The following is a 19162-nucleotide window of genomic DNA, read 5'->3' as shown; positions in this document are numbered from 1 at the left end:
TGGATTGTTCTGCTGTGCTCCGCTATCTATTACTGTACATATTACTGGATTTGTTCTGCTGTGCTCCGCTATCTATTACTGCACATAACACTGGATTATTCTGCTGTGCTCCGCTATCTATAACTGCACATAACACTGGATTGTTCTGCTGTCCTCCGCTATCTATTACTGCACATAACACTGGATTGTTCTGCTGTGCTCCGCTATCTATTACTGCACATAACACTGGATTGTTCTGCTGTGCTCCGCTATCTATAACTGCACATAACACTGGATTGTTCTGCTGTCCTCCGCTATCTATTACTGCACATAACACTGGATTGTTCTGCTGTGCTCCGCTATCTATTACTGCACATAACACTGGATTGTTCTGCTGTGCTCCGCTATCTATAACTGCACATAACACTGGATTGTTCTGCTGTGCTCCGATATCTATTACTGCACATAACACTGGATTGTTCTGCTGTGCTCAGCTATCTATTACTGCACATAACACTGGATTGTTCTGCTGTGCTCCGTTATCTATTACTGCACATAACACTGGATTGTTCTGCTGTGCTCCGCTATCTATTACTGTACATAACACTGGATTGTTCTGCTGTGCTCCGCTATCTATTAATGTACATAACATTGGATTGTTCTGCTGTGCTCCGTTATCTATTACTGTACATAACACTGGATTGTTCTGCTGTGCTCCGCTATCTATTACTGCACATAACACTGGATTGTTCGGCTGTGCTCCGCTATCTATTACTGCACATAACATTGGATTGTTCTGCTGTGCTCCGCTATCTATTACTGTACATATTACTGGATTTGTTCTGCTGTGCTCCGCTATCTGTTACTGCACATAACACTGGATTATTCTGCTGTGCTCCGCTATCTATAACTGCACATAACACTGGATTGTTCTGCTGTCCTCCGCTATCTATTACTGCACATAACACTGGATTGTTCTGCTGTGCTCCGCTATCTATTAGGCTGGGTTCACACGTGGCGGAATTTCACTTAAATTCCGCTGCGGACACTCCGCAGCGTTAATCCGCAGCGGAGCCGTTTGTCCATTGACTTACACTTTAATTTAGCAGTGTTCGTTTAGACGAGGCGTAAAATTCCGCTGCGGAGCATAGGCTGCGGAGCGGAATTTGGTGTCCGCAGCATGCTCTGTCTGTTGCGGAGCAGTGGCGGACTCATGGCGGAATTTCTCCATTGACTTCAATGGAGATTCTAATTTCCGCAATGAAGTCCGCAGCTGTCATGCACATGTTATGTGTGCTGCGGATCCGTCTTGCTTTTTTAACTTGACATTTCTTCATTCTGGCTGGACCTATGTATTTCTAGGTCTACAGCCAGACTGAGGAAGTCAATGGGGCTCCCGTAATGACGGGAGCGTTGCTAGGAGACGTCAGTAAATAGTCACTGTCCAGGGTGCTGAAAGAGTTAAGCGATCGGCAGTAACTGTTTCTGCACCCGGGACAGTGACTACCGATCCCAATATACATCTATCTGTAAAAAAAAATGAAGTTCATACTTACCGAGAACTCCCTGCTTCTGTCTCCAGTCCGGCCTCCCAGGATGACGTGTCAGTCTAAGTGACGGCTGCAGCCAATCACAGGCTAATAACAGGCTGCAGCGGTCACATGGACTGCCGCGTCATCCAGGGAGATCGGCCTGGATGCCGAAGGAGGGACGCGTCACCAAGACAACGGGCGGTAAGTATGAATTTCTTTGACTTTCACAAGGGAAAGTGCTGTCCCTTCTCTCTATCCTGCACTGAATAGGGAGAAGGGAAGTACTTTTACCGCAGTCCGCAGCAGCTAGTCCGCATCAATTTACTGCACATTTTGTGCAGATCCGCAGCAGAATCTGCAACGCAGATTCTGTGCGGCATTGATGCGGACAGTTGCGGAGGAAATCCGCCACGTGTGGTCATGCCCTTACTGCACATAACACTGGATTGTTCTGCTGTCCTCCGCTATCTATTACTGCACATAACACTGGATTGTTCTGCTGTGCTCCGTTATCTATTACTGCACATAACACTGGATTGTTCTGCTGTGCTCCGCTATCTATTACTGCACATAACACTGGATTGTTCTGCTGTGCTCCGCTATCTATTACTGCACATAACACTGGATTGTTCTGCTGTGCTTCGTTATCTATTACTACACATAACACTGGATTGTTCTGCTGTGCTCAGCTATCTATTACTGCACATAACACTGGATTGTTCTGCTGTGCTCCGTTATCTATTACTGCACATAACACTGGATTGTTCTGCTGTGCTCCGCTATCTATTACTGTACATAGCACTGGATTGTTCTGCTGTGCTCCTCTATCTATTACTGCACATAACACTGGATTGTTCTGCTGTGCTCCGCTATCTATTACTGCACATAACACTGGATTGTTCTGTTCTGCTCTGCTATCTATTACTGCACATAACACTGGATTGTTCTGCTGTGCTCCGCTATCTATTACTGCATATAACACTGGATTGTTCTGTTCTGCTCCGCTATCTATTACTGTATATAACTCTGGATTGTTCTGCTGTGCTTCGCTATCTATTACTGTACATAACACTGGATTGTTCTGCTGTCCTCTGCTATCTATTACTGCACATAACACTAGATTGTTCTGCTGTTCTCCGCTATATCTATTACTGCATATAACACTGGATTGTTCTGCTGTGCTCCGCTATCTGTTACTGCACATAACACTGGATTGTTCTTCTGTGCTCCGCTATCTATTACTGTACATAACACTGGATTGTTCTGCTGTGCTCCGTTATCTATTACTACACATAACACTGGATTGTTCTGCTGTGCTCCGCTATCTATTACTGTACATAACACTGGATTGTTCTGCTGTCCTCCGCTATCTATTACTGCACATAACACTGGATTGTTCTGCTGTGCTCCGCTATCTATTACTGCACATAACACTGGATTGTTCTGCTGTGCTCCGTTATCTATTACTGTACATAACACTGGATTGTTCTTCTGTGCTCCGCTATCTATTACTGTACATAACACTGGATTGTTCTGCTCTGTTCCGCTATCTATTACTGCACATAACACTGGATTGTTCTGCTGTGCTCCGCTATCTATTACTGTACATAACACTGGATTGTTCTGCTCTGCTCCGCTATCTATTACTGCACATAACACTGGATTGTTCTGCTGTGCTTCGCTATCTATTACTGCACATAACACTCGATTGTTCTGCTGTACTCCGCTATCTATTACTGCACATAACACTGGATTGTTCTGCTGTGCTCCGTTATCTATTACTGCACATAACACTGGATTGTTCTGCTGTGCTCCGCTATCTATTACTGCACATAACATTGGATTATTCTGCTGTGCTCCGCTATCTATTACTGTACATAACACTGGATTGTTCTGCTCTGCTCCGCTATCTATTACTGCACATAACACTGGATTGTTCTGCTGTGCTTCGCTATCTATTACTGCACATAACACTGGATTGTTCTGCTGTGCTTCGCTATCTATTACTGCACATAACACTCGATTGTTCTGCTGTGCTCCGTTATCTATTACTGCACATAACACTGGATTGTTCTGCTGTGCTCCGCTATCTATTACTGCACATAACACTCGATTGTTCTGCTGTGCTCCGTTATCTATTACTGCACATAACACTGGATTGTTCTGCTGTGCTCCGCTATTTACTACTGTACATAACAGTGGATTGTTCTGTTCTGCTCCGCTATCTATTACTGCACATAACACTGGATTGTTCTGCTGTGCTCCGCTATCTATTACTGCACATAACACTGGATTGTTCTGCTGTGCTTCGCTATCTATTACTACACATAACACTGGATTGTTCTGCTGTGCTTCGCTATCTATTACTACACATAACACTCGATTGTTCTGCTGTGCTCCGCTACTCATTACTGTATATTTTGGCTTATTACTTTTTCCTTTCAGTTATCTTTAAAAGTGATGTAGTGCGGGACAGCAGGTGCTTGTCATTGTGGAGCTAATTTCCATTAAGAATTACTACAATCACTACTGCTGTACAAATCCATCCCTGATGCAAATCCTTTTCTCTTCTCACAAACAAAGTATCAATGAGTATTGATTTCTATGTGTTTTGTCTACATAACAACCGAATAAGAGCTACAGACAGTTCCCATGACATGAGGATTTCTAAAATTCTTGAAGTGTGTGTGCTACATAATACTCTATCAACTACAAGTTAACATTCTCTAAGGGCCTGTTCACATCAGCGTTGGCCTTCCGTTTGGCTTTCCATTCATCTGCTCCGTCAGAGGAACACATGAACGGAAAGACAAAAGGAAAGTATCGTTTCCATTTGCAATACCATTCATTTCAATGTTATTTTGGGGTTTTAGTTTCTTTCAGTTTGCCGCCGTTCCGCTGGGTTTCAATTTTTTTCGTTTTCACGGAAACAATAGCGCAGCACACTACACTATTGTTTCCGTGAAAAAAAAAACAGGAACCTAGTGGAACGGAGGCAAACTCAATCAACTGAAACAAAAAAAATACAATTGAAATCAATGATATTGCAAATGGAAACGATACTTTCCCTTTGTCTTTTAGTTCATGTGTTCCTCTGACGGAGCAGATGAATGGAAAGCCGAACGGAAGGCCGATGTGAACAGGCCCTTATTTGCTCTGCCAGATGTTAAAATATTAAAAAGGTATTCCTATTATAAATAGTAATGGCATACTGCTAATATGTCATTACTTAATGAATGGTGGGGGTCCAATGTGTGTGACTCCTGCCGACCTCATGGACAAAGGGGCAAAAACCCATTCTGCTTTTTCCCTGCACATCAGCGCTCTCGTTCACTCGCAGTGCAACACAGATACATTCACAGCAATGTAAATGAAAGAGGTTTGTAGAAAAACTTTACACAGACTTTAAGGCATGTTGCAGATTTTCAAAATCACATGGCCCATATGTTGCGTATTTCCTCTGGATTTTGCCGTTCCCCTTCTGTTCCACTGGCTCGGGCCTAATTTTAAAGTTGACTATATTACCACAAAGTTACACCACGGGCGCTTTTATTTTAGCCTTATTATATAAGGCTACAGAACTCCTTTAATAGAGGAGGCCATATATTGTGTTTTTTTTCTTATTAGAACAGTAATATACTGTAATCATGGATTCTTTTTGAGGGAATGCCATGTTTTATTTCATAAGTGTTATGGTAAGCCGTTTTTCATCTTTTAAAAATACCTAAACGTTATTCTACGACTATTCTTCTTTATTTTATCCAGCTGATTTGTTTGATATTTTGCTGCCTATGCTGAACATCTACCAAGAATTTGTACGGAATCATCAGTACAGTCTGCAAGTGCTGGCAAATTGTAAGCAAAACCGAGACTTTGATAAACTTCTCAAGCAATACGAAGCCAATCCAGCATGTGAGGGGAGGATGCTGGAGACATTCCTGACATATCCAATGTTCCAGGTAATGTCACTGACCTATGGCTGATTTCAATGAATCAGAGCTTAAATACAGCTTCAAATACCACATATCAACCTGTAAGGGTATGTGCACACAGTAGCAGGCTTTTACGTCTGAAAAGACAGACTGTTTTCAGGAGAAAACAGCTGCCTTGTTTCAGACGTAAATGCTCCTCCTCGCATTTTGCGAGGCTTCTCTGACAGCCGTAAATTTTGAGATGTGCTTCATTGAGTTCAATGAAGAACGGCTCAAATTACGTCTGAAAGAAGTGTCCTGCACTTCATTTGACGAGGCTGTATTTTTACGCGTCGTCGTTTGACAGCTGTCAAACGACGACGCGTAAATGACAGGTTGTCTGCACAGTACGTCGGCAAACCCATTCAAATGAATGGGCAGATGTTTGCCGACGTATTGTAGCCCTATTTTCAGGCGTAAAACGAGGCATAATACACCTCGTTTACGTCTGAAAATAGGTCGTGTGAACACAGCCTTATACTGCTTCAAATGTGTGCTGTTATTTACATAGTCTCTGTTTTACAGTCCTGGCCGCTGCTTTTTTTTCTATATTTTTTACGTAACTGGTATTAATGTTCGAGGTAGGTTATTATTAATTCCATTTTGCATCTGGGAGTCCTTGAAAACCGATATTTAGCCATATGTTAATTGTTTGGTAACACAAGTTGTCATGCTGAACCGATAAATACACCTCTTTCTAACAATGAGGATTGACCATGGATAATTATGGGTTGCTCTGCAGACAAATAACCTACGTTACCATGGTTGTAGCAGTTATAAGGTCTATTGTGTGAAACAATAGAGTTTTTCTAATCCATAGACCAATACAGAGATAGGGATGTATTATTTTTATTCCATAATTAACTGCTTTGCTTACTGAATGAGCAAATATCAATTCAGAATATTACTCCCTGCCCTTGCTGAAATCTGGGCTCGCTTTGATGCTGATGCCATTCTTGGTATTTGTAATGCACAAGTGTAATGACGGGCAACGCTGCAGAGATATCCATGCCATGACTACAGGTGGTTCTTTGTGGAGTTTGGGAAGCACAATGCAATGAATGCAACTTGCTTTTGCATAATATTTTTTTTGTATTGAGTTAACCGGAGGCAGTAGACCTTAAATGCTTACTGCATTTTTATAAAACTTCTAAACATGAAAGAAAAAGCTTCTTAAAGGCTATGAACAACTTTGAGGGCATTTTTATTTTTTTAATAAATAGATTAGTCAGTGTGTTTAGTGTAACTTTGTAATTAGTCTTTGTTAAAAAATCGTTTTACTTTTGGAGATACAGCTGTTCCGTATTCTCTATACAGAGCAGCTGTATCTTTCGTTTTACACTGATGGAACTGACTGACCGTGGGACTGACGGGTTCAATGTCGGTGGGTCCCACTTGTCATCGATCACATCTAAGTTATGAACAGGTTCAGTGTCAGTGGGTCCTGCGTGTCTCCAACAAGCAGGATCCACCTGTAAACAATCACATCTATGTTTAGAACTTAGATGTAATAGATTACAGGTGGATCCTGCGTGTTGGAGACACTGACCCCGTGGGACTGACGGATTCAGTGAGTAGTGAATGATACAGCTGTTCTGTATAGAGAATACAGAACAGCTGTATCTCCAAAAGTAAAACGATTTTTTAATAAAGACTAATTACAAAGTTACACTAAACACACTGACTAATCTATTTATTAAAAGAAAAAAAAAAATCCCTCAAAGTTGTCTCTTAGGCTGGGTTCACACAACCTATTTTCAGATGTAAACGAGGCGTATTATGCCTCGTTTTACGCCTGAAAATAGGGCTACAATACGTCGGCAAACATCTGCCCATTCATTTGAATGGGTTTGCCAACGTACTGTGCAGACGACCTGTAATTTACGCGTCGTCGTTTGACAGCTGTCAAACGACGACGCGTAAATGGACTGCCTCGGCAAAGAAGTGCAGGGCACTTCTTTGCCACGTAATTTGAGCTGTTCTTCATTGAACTCAATGAAGCACAGCTCAAGATTTACGAGCGTCTCAGAGCGTCTCAGACGCCTCGTAAATTACGAGGAGGAGCATTTACGTGTGAAACGAGGCAGCTGTTAACAGTCTGTCTTTTCACACGTAACTGCCTCTCATCGTGTGAACATACCCTTAGGCAGACACCAAAGCCATGTACACAAAGCCTGTGTGGAGTACACGGGTCCCTATGGATTTGTATTATTTAGGCATTTTGTGGCAGCCGTATGTTGCCTCCATATAGCACCATACGCTACCCTAGATGCAATACTTCTAGTGGAAAAAATCTTCATAATACAGCATGCGATGGGACATGGCATGTTTTTTTTTCACAAATTCCATAAGAATCCATGAGAAAAAAAACCTATGTATGTCCCGTATGAAATCAGAGGCACTTTAAGCTACAGTATGGCCCCACAAATTTCCACGGGTGATGTTTTACAGACTTGTTCAAAATGGACAACCCCTTTAAAGACAAATGTTCATAAAGACCAATTTCAACCGTTTCGGCTAATTATCTGGAATTAATTGGTAATGTTCTTTTGCAGAAACGACCTATCAACAACAGATAATCTGCTGAAATGTTGATGTGCCATCTGTCTTTTAGCCATTGATTGACTATAGCTGATCTTTGTGTACACAAATAATTTCTGAAGAAAACTCCCCACTACAACTACTGACGTTTTTTTGTAATGTTGGTGATGAAATTGGTTTGCAGTACAGATGGACAACCGATTAGTCATCTATCTGTCTGCTGATTCTTATCCAATGTGTGTGGTGACCTTAAAGGGTTTGTCCAGGACATTTAAAAGACTGACTGCATGCAGGGGTGTGATTAAATTATGAAATAAGTATTATTCACCTGGTAAATCCCCTGCCGCTCTGGTGCTTCCTCAGGTATCTGTAGCTGTCCAGCAGTGATGATTTGGGATTACCCACATGTGACTGCTGCATCCAATTACTGTCCTCCGTGGTCATATGGCCACCGCTGAGGACAGGATTACCACTTGAGTAATACATACTTTTTTTTATTATTTTATCACATCCACTGCGTGCAGCCAGTCTTTTAAATCCCCTTTAAAGAGAACCTGTCACCTCTCTTTCATGTCTATTTTAGTAATTACCTGTATTCCTCATGAAATAACAATTATTTAACATATTTACTTAGAACTCTCCATTGTACAATTCCTCTGTTATTCCTCCTAGAATTTTATGAATAAATTCACAACTGGGTATTACCTTTGCCCTTGTCAATGGGGCGTGTCCCTACATAGTCTCACTCTGTCAGCACTGATTGGACATTGTCAGTCTGTGTAGGGACACACCCCCAATTGGTAACACCCAGCTGTCAATTTATTAATACATTTCTAGGAGGAATAACAGTGGAACGGCACAACATAGAGTTCTAAGAAAAGATGCTCCAGAAATGTTATTTAATAGGGAATACAATTATTTACTAAAACAGACATGTCAGGAGAGGTGACAGGTTCTCTTTAATGAAAGCCTTGTTTGGAAACCGCATCAATACACATAACATATACAGAAAACTTACCTTGTACTGTAGTCTGTACAAATTTTGCACTATTCATCTCTTAGATTTTATTTGCTTTCTGAAACTGCTTGGTATTGAGAAACAGAGACTCATATAACAGATGTTAAAAGTGAAAAAAAAATAAAGGCTTTTTGCTTATATGAATACATAAAATAGGAAAAATGTTCACATTTATGTGCATACATTACTTTTGTGGTTTATATCTTAAAATGTTACATTTTGGATTCAGTGGTCCATTTTAGTCTATTTCTATGAAATGTTAGCATTTTTTGAATGGATGTATGATTTGTTATTACCTTTTATAGATAATCTCATTCAATATTGAATATATATGTTTCTTACTTCTTGTAGATCCCTCGGTACATTATAACACTCCATGAGCTTCTAGCCCATACACCTCATGAGCACGTAGAGAGGAAAAGTTTAGAGTTTGCTCAGTCTAAGCTGGAGGACCTTTCAAGGTAAGTCAACAGTTCTATCATCAAAACCTGTTTTATTTGCAGATTAATACAGTATTCACACTGAATGCATGAAGCTCATACATCATTATCCTGTCATTTAAGACGTATCTTGTTATCAGGGAATTTTTTTTGTCATGGGTATAACTACAGCTGAAGCAGCCAGAGGCTGAGGGGGCCCACTCAGGTAAAATAATATTTTTAGGGGAAGAAACATGGTGGTGACACTTTGTTGTCTAGCTATGCGATGCGGGGTCTCCTTTGCGCAGAAAATTTGATATGACACTATCATTCATCTTATGGCATAGTCAAGAGTTCATCATATTCTCAATGAGTAGTGATAGGATAGTGGTGCCATCTCACCAACTACCCGACTCGTATATTGTAGATTAATGTACATCAAAACACTTTAAATGCTCGGGTTCTCATTTTTAATTTTGATCTGCTTGCACTCTATTTGACGCCTTTTTTGCGGCATTTTTCCACAGTTTTTTTGGGCCACGGCCATGCAGCACTGCGGGAAAAAAACGCAGCGAAAACCACTTTCTCTGCCTCCGATTGATGTCAATGGGAGGTCAGAGACGGAAACGCCTGAATAAAGGGCATGATTCTTTTTCGTGGGAAAAAAAAACGCCTCTGCCTCCCATTGAAATTAATAGGAGGCATTTTTGGAAGTTTTTTGGTGTGGTTTCCGTGTCAAAAACAGCGCCAAAATACTCAGTGTGAACATGGCCTTAGGGCTTGTCCACAGGTAGCAGAATTGCTGCATATTTTCCGTCCGGAATTGCGGACGGAAAACACGCCACAAAATACAGTAGCATCATAGTGGATGGGATTTAACAAATGTCATCCACACACTGCGTAAAAATTCTGAGTAGAATTTGATCTGCGGTGCATATTTTTTGTACTGCAGCATCACAATTCCTGCTGTGGAAAGTGGACTGAATTGCTGCGTTTTTCATAGGAGATGTCACCATCCCCCAGCGTTGTGAAAAACGCAGCAATATACGCACACATTTTCTAAAGGGCAAAACGCAGGAAATGGTGCGTTTTTGCCGCAGCAGAAAGTCTGCTACATTCAACGGAATTGCTGCCGAAATTTTACGTGTGGACATGTAAGCCCTTACAGTCTTCACTGTCTTCCCTGTCTGCCTTGCATCTGAAAGGGTAGAAGGGCATTATCAGGTGGCACAGCATTGTATGAATATGGTTCCACTTCTAGCATAGAAATGATCACAATGTTATAGAGGCTGATTTAAAAGGGTTGTCTCTTTATTTCGGCTATTTATTTTGTCCAAATCAACATATCATGCATTTACGGCACTTGTATGTGTTTTTATTGAAAAATAACTCACGTTTGTTCCTCCATTCTTCCCTGTTGTGGCTCCTTTGTACTCCCTGATTGGTTCTCTTGTGAATTAAACCAACCTCTAAGTGCGTTGTGGGTTTAATAATTGCTATTAATTAATATTCTCAATAGTATTATGTAATTACGATGCAAATGTCACATACAGTATACACTGTGCAGACAGATCTATTCTCAAAAGAACTTGTAGACATATCAGTAATGAGCAGTACTAAATGACAAAGTCCGCTCTGCCACGTGTGCCATGATATCACAGTATGTTATCTGAGATTTTCTGTAGGACTGTAGTCATTGCCTTGGAGTATGGGCATAGTAAACTAGTGATGACAACTTGCTGGAAATACAAAAATTCAGGGATGTATGTGAATATGGGCTTCACATTCATTGGTAATGAAATATAGTCATGTGACTACGCAATTGCATATTTTTTTGCGCTGCACGCAGGCTTGTGGAAGTTGGTTCCCTGGGCAGAGTTTTTAATAAAGATCTGTGAATGAGTTTAATATCCCTGTATTTTCGGCACGTTACTGTTACTAGTTTACAGCTGTGATTTACCACGATCACCCCGTGGCAATGGCCAAGAAGTTGGGGAGATGTCCAGTCCTGGCCATTTAACCCCTGTGATGCAGTGACCTAAAGTGATACCTGCATTAACATGGGGAAGGTGCTCCAATTTTCTGCCCCAGCAGTGTTCTACTTATAATTATGTTACTTGTCTGTACATATACCTAGATGCTACCTCCTATTCATGTGTCTCCTATAGAGTTACATCCAATTACATATTTCCTTGTGTAGAAACGTCTGGATTTCTAGTCCCCCATCATCCCTACTTAGTTCAGTCATGTGATGTGTTTTAAAATGAATAGAAAGCATGTTTCTGATTTAGATCAGATTAAAAGATTATTTGCCTGGGTCATTGGCTGCCGCACTGGCTCAAGGATATTTCATTCATCAAGCAAATATAGATGCAATTGTGTAATATGTTATCTCAAAGAAAAAACGAAAAGGGACATTACAGTAAAACTGAAACATCATTTACTATATGACTTCTATAATGTGTAATACTTATTAAAAGGGTAGTCCAAAAAAGGTTATACTAAGGACGCCATGTTATATAAACTTGAAATAGGACCCCAGCATTTGCTTGCATTTCCACCTAAAACATTTAAAAAAATCACTCGTTCCTCTCTACCATCAAGTTGTTGAACAGTATATTCTGATGCTTCTTGGTTATATCTGTTTTTGGGATAGCTGGGTGATTACCCCCCTAAGGGCGGGTTCACACATAGCGGAATTTCACTTAAATTCCGCTGCGGACACTCCGCAGCGTTAATCCGCAGCGGAGCCGTTTCTCCATTGACTTTCACTTTAATTTAGCAGTGTTCGTTTACACGATGCGTACAATTCCGCTGCGGAGCATAGGCTGCGGAGCGGAATTTGGTGTCCGCAGCATGCTCTGTCTGTTGCGGAGCAGTGGCGGACTGGTTGCGGACTCATGGCGGAATTTCTCCATTGACTTCAATGGAGAGTCAAAATTCCGCAATGAAGTCCGCAGATCTTATGTGTGCTGCGGAGCGTATTGTTTTTACTACCATGACATTTCTTCATTCTGGCTGGGCCTATGTATTTCTAGGTCTACAGCCAGACTGAGGAAGTCAATGGGGCTCCCGTAATGACGGGAGCGTTGCTAGGAGACGTCTGTAAATAGTCACTGTCCAGGGTGCTGAAAGAGTTACGCGATCGGCAGTAACTGTTTCTGCACCCGGGACAGTGACTACCGATCTCAATATACATGTATCTGTAAAAAAATATATAAGTTCATACTTACCGAGAACTCCCTGCGTCTGTCTCCAGTCCGGCCTCCCAGGATGACGTTTCAGTGTAAGTGACGGCTGCAGCCAATCACAGGCCAAGCACAGGCTGCAGCGGTCACATGGACTGGAGCGTCATCCAGGGAGGTCGGGCCGGATGCCGAAAGAGGGACGCGTCACCAAGACAACGGGCGGTAAGTATGAATTTCTTTGACTTTCACTAGGGAAAGTGCTATCCCTTCTCTCTATCCTGCACTGAATAGGGAGAAGAGAAGCACTTTTCCTGCAGTCCGCAGCAGCTAGTCCGCATCAATTTTCTGCACATTTTGTGCAGATCCGCTGCAGAATCTGCAACGCAGATTCTGTGCGGCATTGATGCGGACAGTTGCGGAGGAATTCCGCCATGTGTGGTCATGCCCTTACAGTGGCTCAGCCAACGACGCCACTCAACAGTGCCTTAGCCACAGATGCCCACTTGTAGAGATCCACCATTGCCATTTCTCATATTGAGAAGGGGTAGTTGTTCATATTCATGGGAAGATGCGGCTTGAATTCACCACTTGTTTGTTTGTTTGTTTGTTTGTTTGTTTGTTTGTGTGTGTGTGTGTGTTTTTTTTCACCTTGAGATTGTGAAGGCGAGTGTTACCCTCAATTTAATAATGTTATATATCAAGCTAACAACCGACTGTATAATGGAAAACATTTGCACAGTTTCTCCCAAGTGCTGCACTGTTTAATTTAAGACATCTCGTTCTGTTCTGCATTTTGGTTTCAGGTTTCTTCAATTTTAATTTCCAAAATATTTGCAAATAGATGTACAATTTTTTCCCGTTTTTTTTTTTTTCCTGTTTAAGCCGTAATATAAGCTTTGATGAGATTGAATGTATGTAGAAAATGTAAAGCTTCACTTTGTGTTGTACAAAATAAACAATCAATAGAGATTCCTGTGATAAAGTATTTGCCCCCTTCCAGGATTCCCCTATTATTGCATTTTTATAACACTGAGGCACTACATGCATTTAAGGAATAATTGCTGCCAAACCTTCTTACAAAATATCCATCTGCCACATCACAATTCAATACAGATTCTAACCTGAAGCTGGTCATACACATTAGATAAATCAGTGAAACCTGACAATTTCAGCTGGATTGGCCGTCTATGTAATGTGTATGTTCTCCTCCCGGCTCTCCCAGAAGACAGATGTTGTAAGGGAAAGAAGGGTCTGACATGTTGGTAGTCAACATTCTAGATCCTTTGTTCCCGCAGGAGATAAGCTGCTGTCAGAGGGGTCTGGCAAGGTTTTATTTCTCCCTCTTCATTGAAAAAAACCTGTGTTTATAGTGGAATCTGGTGAAGTAGCTATCGGTCAAAAGAGCATTTTGCCGACAGCTACCTCTTGTGTATGGCCAACTTTGGTATGAGAGTGATGTAGTTACTACAAAGTTTCCATAGCACGACAGGTTTTGAGGGACACTGTGGACATATGTATTTAGTATTCTGATGACATAAATGTTTGGTCAGTGTGGGTCCGATCACTCGAATCCTGAGGAAAGAGGTGCCAGGTCTGCTTTATTGGAGGGGAGGTGGCTATACATGTGCAGTCCCCCTCTATTAAAGTGAATGAGAGATGCAGAAACAGCCCAGTATCTATAAACAGATACAACTTTGAAAGCAATTATTATTTCTTTTTTTAATAAAAAGGTCAATCAGTGTGTTTTGTGCAACTTTATAATTCATTTTTATTGAAAATTATTATTACTTTTTGAGGTACAGCTGCTTTGTATTCTGTATACAGGGAAGCTGTATCGTGCACTTGAATCCGTCAGGTCAGTGGCACTGACGGGTTCAGTGACAGTGGGTCAGAAACGCAGGATCCACCTGTAATTGATCAAATCTAATTATGAACGCAGATGTGATGGATAACAAGTGGATCACCCGCTGACACTGAATTCATTGGACCTGACGGGTACAGGATTCAGAGTAAGATACAGCGGCTCTGCATACAGAGGTTTACATAGCCTTTAATGTATTGTAATGAATTTTATATCTGAAAATAATTACCTATGAATATAATAATCTAATATCTTTGTAATAAGCGTTAATAATTAACATTTTGTTATAAACTGACAGACACCGTTAATTGGTTTACTAGCTATATAGCTAATGTAAACTTTAATGTAACGGAAGCACTACAGCATTTATTTTTAGTTCTCATTATATTATCTTCAGCCTTATTTGAGCAATATGGATTTGGTTTAAAAGAATAGATCTGTTAAGCATTTGGACTATTCCCAAAACTCGTGCTGCACTACTTTTAGATCCCACATACTTAGTTGTCACAGCTTATGTGCAACCTTAGTAATTTGGCAATAGCTAATAGAGCCATCTGCTGGCAGATAGTGTAGGGACATGAAGGTCTGGTTAACTGCATAAATATACTGCATCAGTATGAAAATTACATGATTAAATATGGGTTATAATATGTAATAACTTTTTCATTTGTCAAATTTCCTATGCACGTTTATTTAAAAAAAAGAAATAAATAATTGTATTCTTATTCCTTGGGGAGTATAATCTGACCTGTTTAAAAATGTTCCCTGCCTTCTACCATCACTGCAAAAGTACCCTAAATATAGGAACAGTTCTTAAGGTTTCTAGTTTTTATTTTTTCTGGGGGGGAGGGGGTTTTTGTTTTTTTAGTTTTTGGGGGGGGGGGGATTCTAATGCATAGATATCATTGTGTTTTTGTAAAATACTGTTGGGCTTTAATGAGCTACCCTGTGTCGTGGAAGTCAATGGCTCAAAATATATTAGACTGAAATTTAGACGAGTGTTCCAACAGACACTCACGCCAGGAACTTTATCCTACAATCCTAATCAGGAGATTTCATACCGATATATATCGAGAGAGGAGAATTAACACACAGATGCTGCTGGTATGCTCAAAAATACTCCTCTGGGGGTTTATTGCCAAACTCAATTACAATACTATCATTCAGAAGGGGTGTAGGCGTGAGGTTAACCAATCAGAGGCAATGTGACAATATTTCTTTTTCAGCCAATTACAGACACACGATACATTCCAGATACATCATTATGATTCTTCACACATCAGGTTTGCAGGTGCCTTATCTCTCTTGGCAAGAATATTCCTGTAAGATGGGGGAGGCATTCCCACATGCACATTTGCTGCCCTCCCATCTCACTCCCTGTCCCTTCTCTGCAAGCTTCGTATGGGAACCAAGGTCAAAGATAACTAACTAAGAAACATACGAAATCAACATTAATATACTTATCTTAAAGGAACAATGACTTTCTTATTCACTACAAAAAAACCAAGATGGGAACTCCAGACAAGATGGCCGCTGCACGAAATTAAATCATTTAAACATTATTTTAATCACTTACGCATCATGTAAAGAATACAAAATAGAAAATACATATCTTAGTAATTTTGCATCCTGCTTGATAATTCATAATGTAATTTAATACAGAGAATATAAGCAAATAACCCATCCTTCACATCTGCAATTTGCAAAAACCACAGTATGCCCTTTCTTGTGCAGGTATTTTTAGAGTTTAAATGCCACCACATAATAAAAATAAAAATGCAACCATACAATTAAAACGTTGTGTTGATAACTGTTAGGCCTTATTTACACAAGCGTAGTTCACGGACCTATGTAAGGCAATGGGGACATTCAGACATTCCGTGTTTTTCTCGCTGCGTGAAACTCACGACATGTCCTATACTTGAGTGTTTTTTGTGCATCACGCACCCATTGAAGTTAATGGGTGCATGAAAATCACGCACAGCACACGGACGCACTTCCATATGCTGCGCGTGATTCACGCAACAGTAGATCAAGAAATTAAGGGAAAAATGAAACCACCTCCTTCATCTCTTTTTCTAAACCACAAAATCGCATGTCATAAGGCTGACATATGCGCGAAAATCACGCAGCCATGCACCAAACACTTATGACACACAGAACTGTAACGTGCAAAAAACACTGCGTTTGCACGTGCAAAACGCACACGTTCGTGTGAATTTCGCCTTAGTTAACAGGCTACATCCTGCAAGCATCTTGTTTTACAGCCTACAGTAAAATGTTACATCATCGCTTCGCTATGACTAGTAGTGAACTGGAATACATCAAAAGATATTTCCCATGATACAAAGAAATTTTTCCCAGGGAAAATTGTATTATGAGAAGTATTGTACATTTGCATTTCCCCACGTGTATTTTCTCAGACAATAGTAAAGTGAATGCTACAGTAGCTTTTACCACTAATGAGAAAATGAGAAAAATTTGACAGCACAAAAGATAAGTGTGCCAACGAATGGAGCATATTTCGATTGGTTTTGAACCAATTGTTTAGAGTGCCATTAGGCTGGGTTTTCCCTTTGCGATAAAAATTAATTTTAAATAGCAAAACGCATTTTGAGCTTGACATGTGAACCCTGAATGTAACAATTATATTTAACTATAATAAATATTTTGGTGTGGTAACGACAATTGTTAGGTCTATGGCCAGCAGAAGACAATAATAATACACTAATCATGTCCATACATGCTGTAATATCTGCATTGACCTTTGCGTATCACATTTTTCTTCACAGTATTTCTCATACTCCTTCTTGCCCACTCATAGCACGGGCTTACTGTGCCCACCCCCTCTCCTCCTAATGTTGGAGACTGGAACCACCGGCCTACTAGGCCGTAACACCATGCAGCCAGGCCACAACAGTAATTTAGGCCCAGGCTTCATTGCAGCCTACTAGGCCACACTTTTCTGATGCATTGGTCAGTTTTATTTTCCCTCCTATGTCCAGACCGCCCTGTCCTTTTCCACTTGATGCTCAAGGCGGGGAATATAGGTCCTTAATATATGGGTGCTACTTCCCTGCCTACTCCAACCGCCTGCCTTCCACTGGTGTTGCAAGCCACCTCTGCTACGGCCCAAAGACACCATCTCGACTGTATTGTAACTGACATCGTAGTTATTGCAAACATAGGGTGCCACATTACTTCTTAGGCGAAGCAATGTATTATTACGGATTTCCCTCTTTTGCTAGACAGTACAACTAACATCATGCAGACAATTCCATGGATGGAGTAGTTATGTTATACAGATTAGATTACCTTCCTTAGTGGATGGTGTAACTAACATTGCTACGCAGTTATAACGAGCATCCGAAAGCCATATTACCCCCTTCCTTAGTTGGAGTAATTGTGCTATGCATTACCCTCTATTGCTAGACAGCGGGTTTTTTCTCTCACTCCAAGCACCTGGATCTGAAGATCTCCTTGCCAATGGTCCTACTTAGCCTATAGGAGACCCGCTGATCTATCCACTGGCCAAGGCTACCACTATCCCCATGGCAGATTCTACTTTTTTGGACTCGCCAGGGCATCTTGTCTGGAGCTTCCCAGGTGGTATTGGCTTTCTCAGTTTCCCCTTTATAGAAAAGTTCCGCAGTGAAGCTCAGCTGGGTGCAGGGAGACTCTTGGCGCACTCCATACAAGAAGGCTCCTCTGGGTGCAGGGAGACTCTTAGCGTGTTCCACTGCACCTATGGGGTCTATTTCACTTCACTCTGGTTCAACCTTGGGCAGCTGATTCAGCTCCCATGTACCCTCACTGTACCCTCTCTTTGCTGTCTCCTTGGTCACAGACTGGACAAGATTATTTCTGAGGCCCCTGGTGTCAAGGACTCTCGCTTGCCCCAGCATAAACCGCGATGCTTAGATGACTCTCCTCTACATGATAGTCAGCCATCACTTAGGTCTACTTAGATTGTGGGCAGGCTCCTTCACCAGGTCTCATGAATCTCTGTTGTATGGTTCTATGACAGAGGTCCTTCTGGGCTACAGAGAGAGATATTTAGGTCAGTTTCTCCTGGCCATCAGGCCGTGGACTTCCTTTCCCTCCAGGGCATACATGTCCCTGTTATTCAGGTAGAGTCAGTGAAAACTGTGACCAAGTTTTCTTTCTGTGATCGATATGAGATCTCTGTATCCAAATACATCCAGCCCACCAGTGCACCATCAGGCTTTCTTCAGCCTGGCGTCTACTCCCATTTAAGTCAACGGAAAGCTATTGACAGGTGCTTTTTACATGTAAAAAATATTCCACGTGATCAGGATCTCTGGTTGCCTGCAGCTGCCACTCTGAGGACTTTAGCAGCTTATTGCATACAAAGTATTTGTTGAACTTAATAATAAAATAGTCTGCAGTAAGCTCCTCCTAGTTGCAGGATTTAAATACTTTAAACGTGGATGTTTATGAGTGAGTCTATAAGTTAAACAAGCATTTTTGATTATTTTTTTCAGCTTTTTTTTAGTGCTATTCAGCTAAGTATGTAAATCAACAGGGAAATAATGTATTATATATTTTGCTATACAGGGTAATGCACGATGAAGTCAGCGACACAGAAAACATCCGAAAAAATCTGTCTATTGAAAGAATGATTGTGGAGGG

At 41.0% G+C, this 19162-nt stretch overlaps 1 protein-coding gene across 3 annotated transcripts in view; it reads left to right on the top strand.

Moving 5' to 3' along the window:
• The window catches only part of RASGRF2 (Ras protein specific guanine nucleotide releasing factor 2), a 296181-nt gene that overhangs the window by 190245 nt on the left and 86774 nt on the right, over positions 1-19162 (top strand). For all 3 annotated transcript variants that reach the window (XM_075837752.1, XM_075837761.1, XM_075837744.1), the window contains exons 7-9: positions 5277-5470; positions 9393-9502; positions 19088-19162. The exon at positions 19088-19162 is cut by the window's right edge and continues 44 nt beyond it. In XM_075837752.1, coding sequence (XP_075693867.1) covers positions 5277-5470; positions 9393-9502; positions 19088-19162 — 379 coding nt within the window. The remainder of the gene's footprint in view (positions 1-5276; positions 5471-9392; positions 9503-19087) is intronic.

The sequence above is a fragment of the Rhinoderma darwinii genome, chromosome 1 (assembly GCF_050947455.1).
Source record: "Rhinoderma darwinii isolate aRhiDar2 chromosome 1, aRhiDar2.hap1, whole genome shotgun sequence".
NCBI classification, from domain to species: domain Eukaryota; kingdom Metazoa; phylum Chordata; class Amphibia; order Anura; family Rhinodermatidae; genus Rhinoderma; species Rhinoderma darwinii.
The sequence above is the reverse complement of the archived record's forward strand: the minus strand, read 5'-3'. Positions and strand labels throughout refer to the sequence as shown.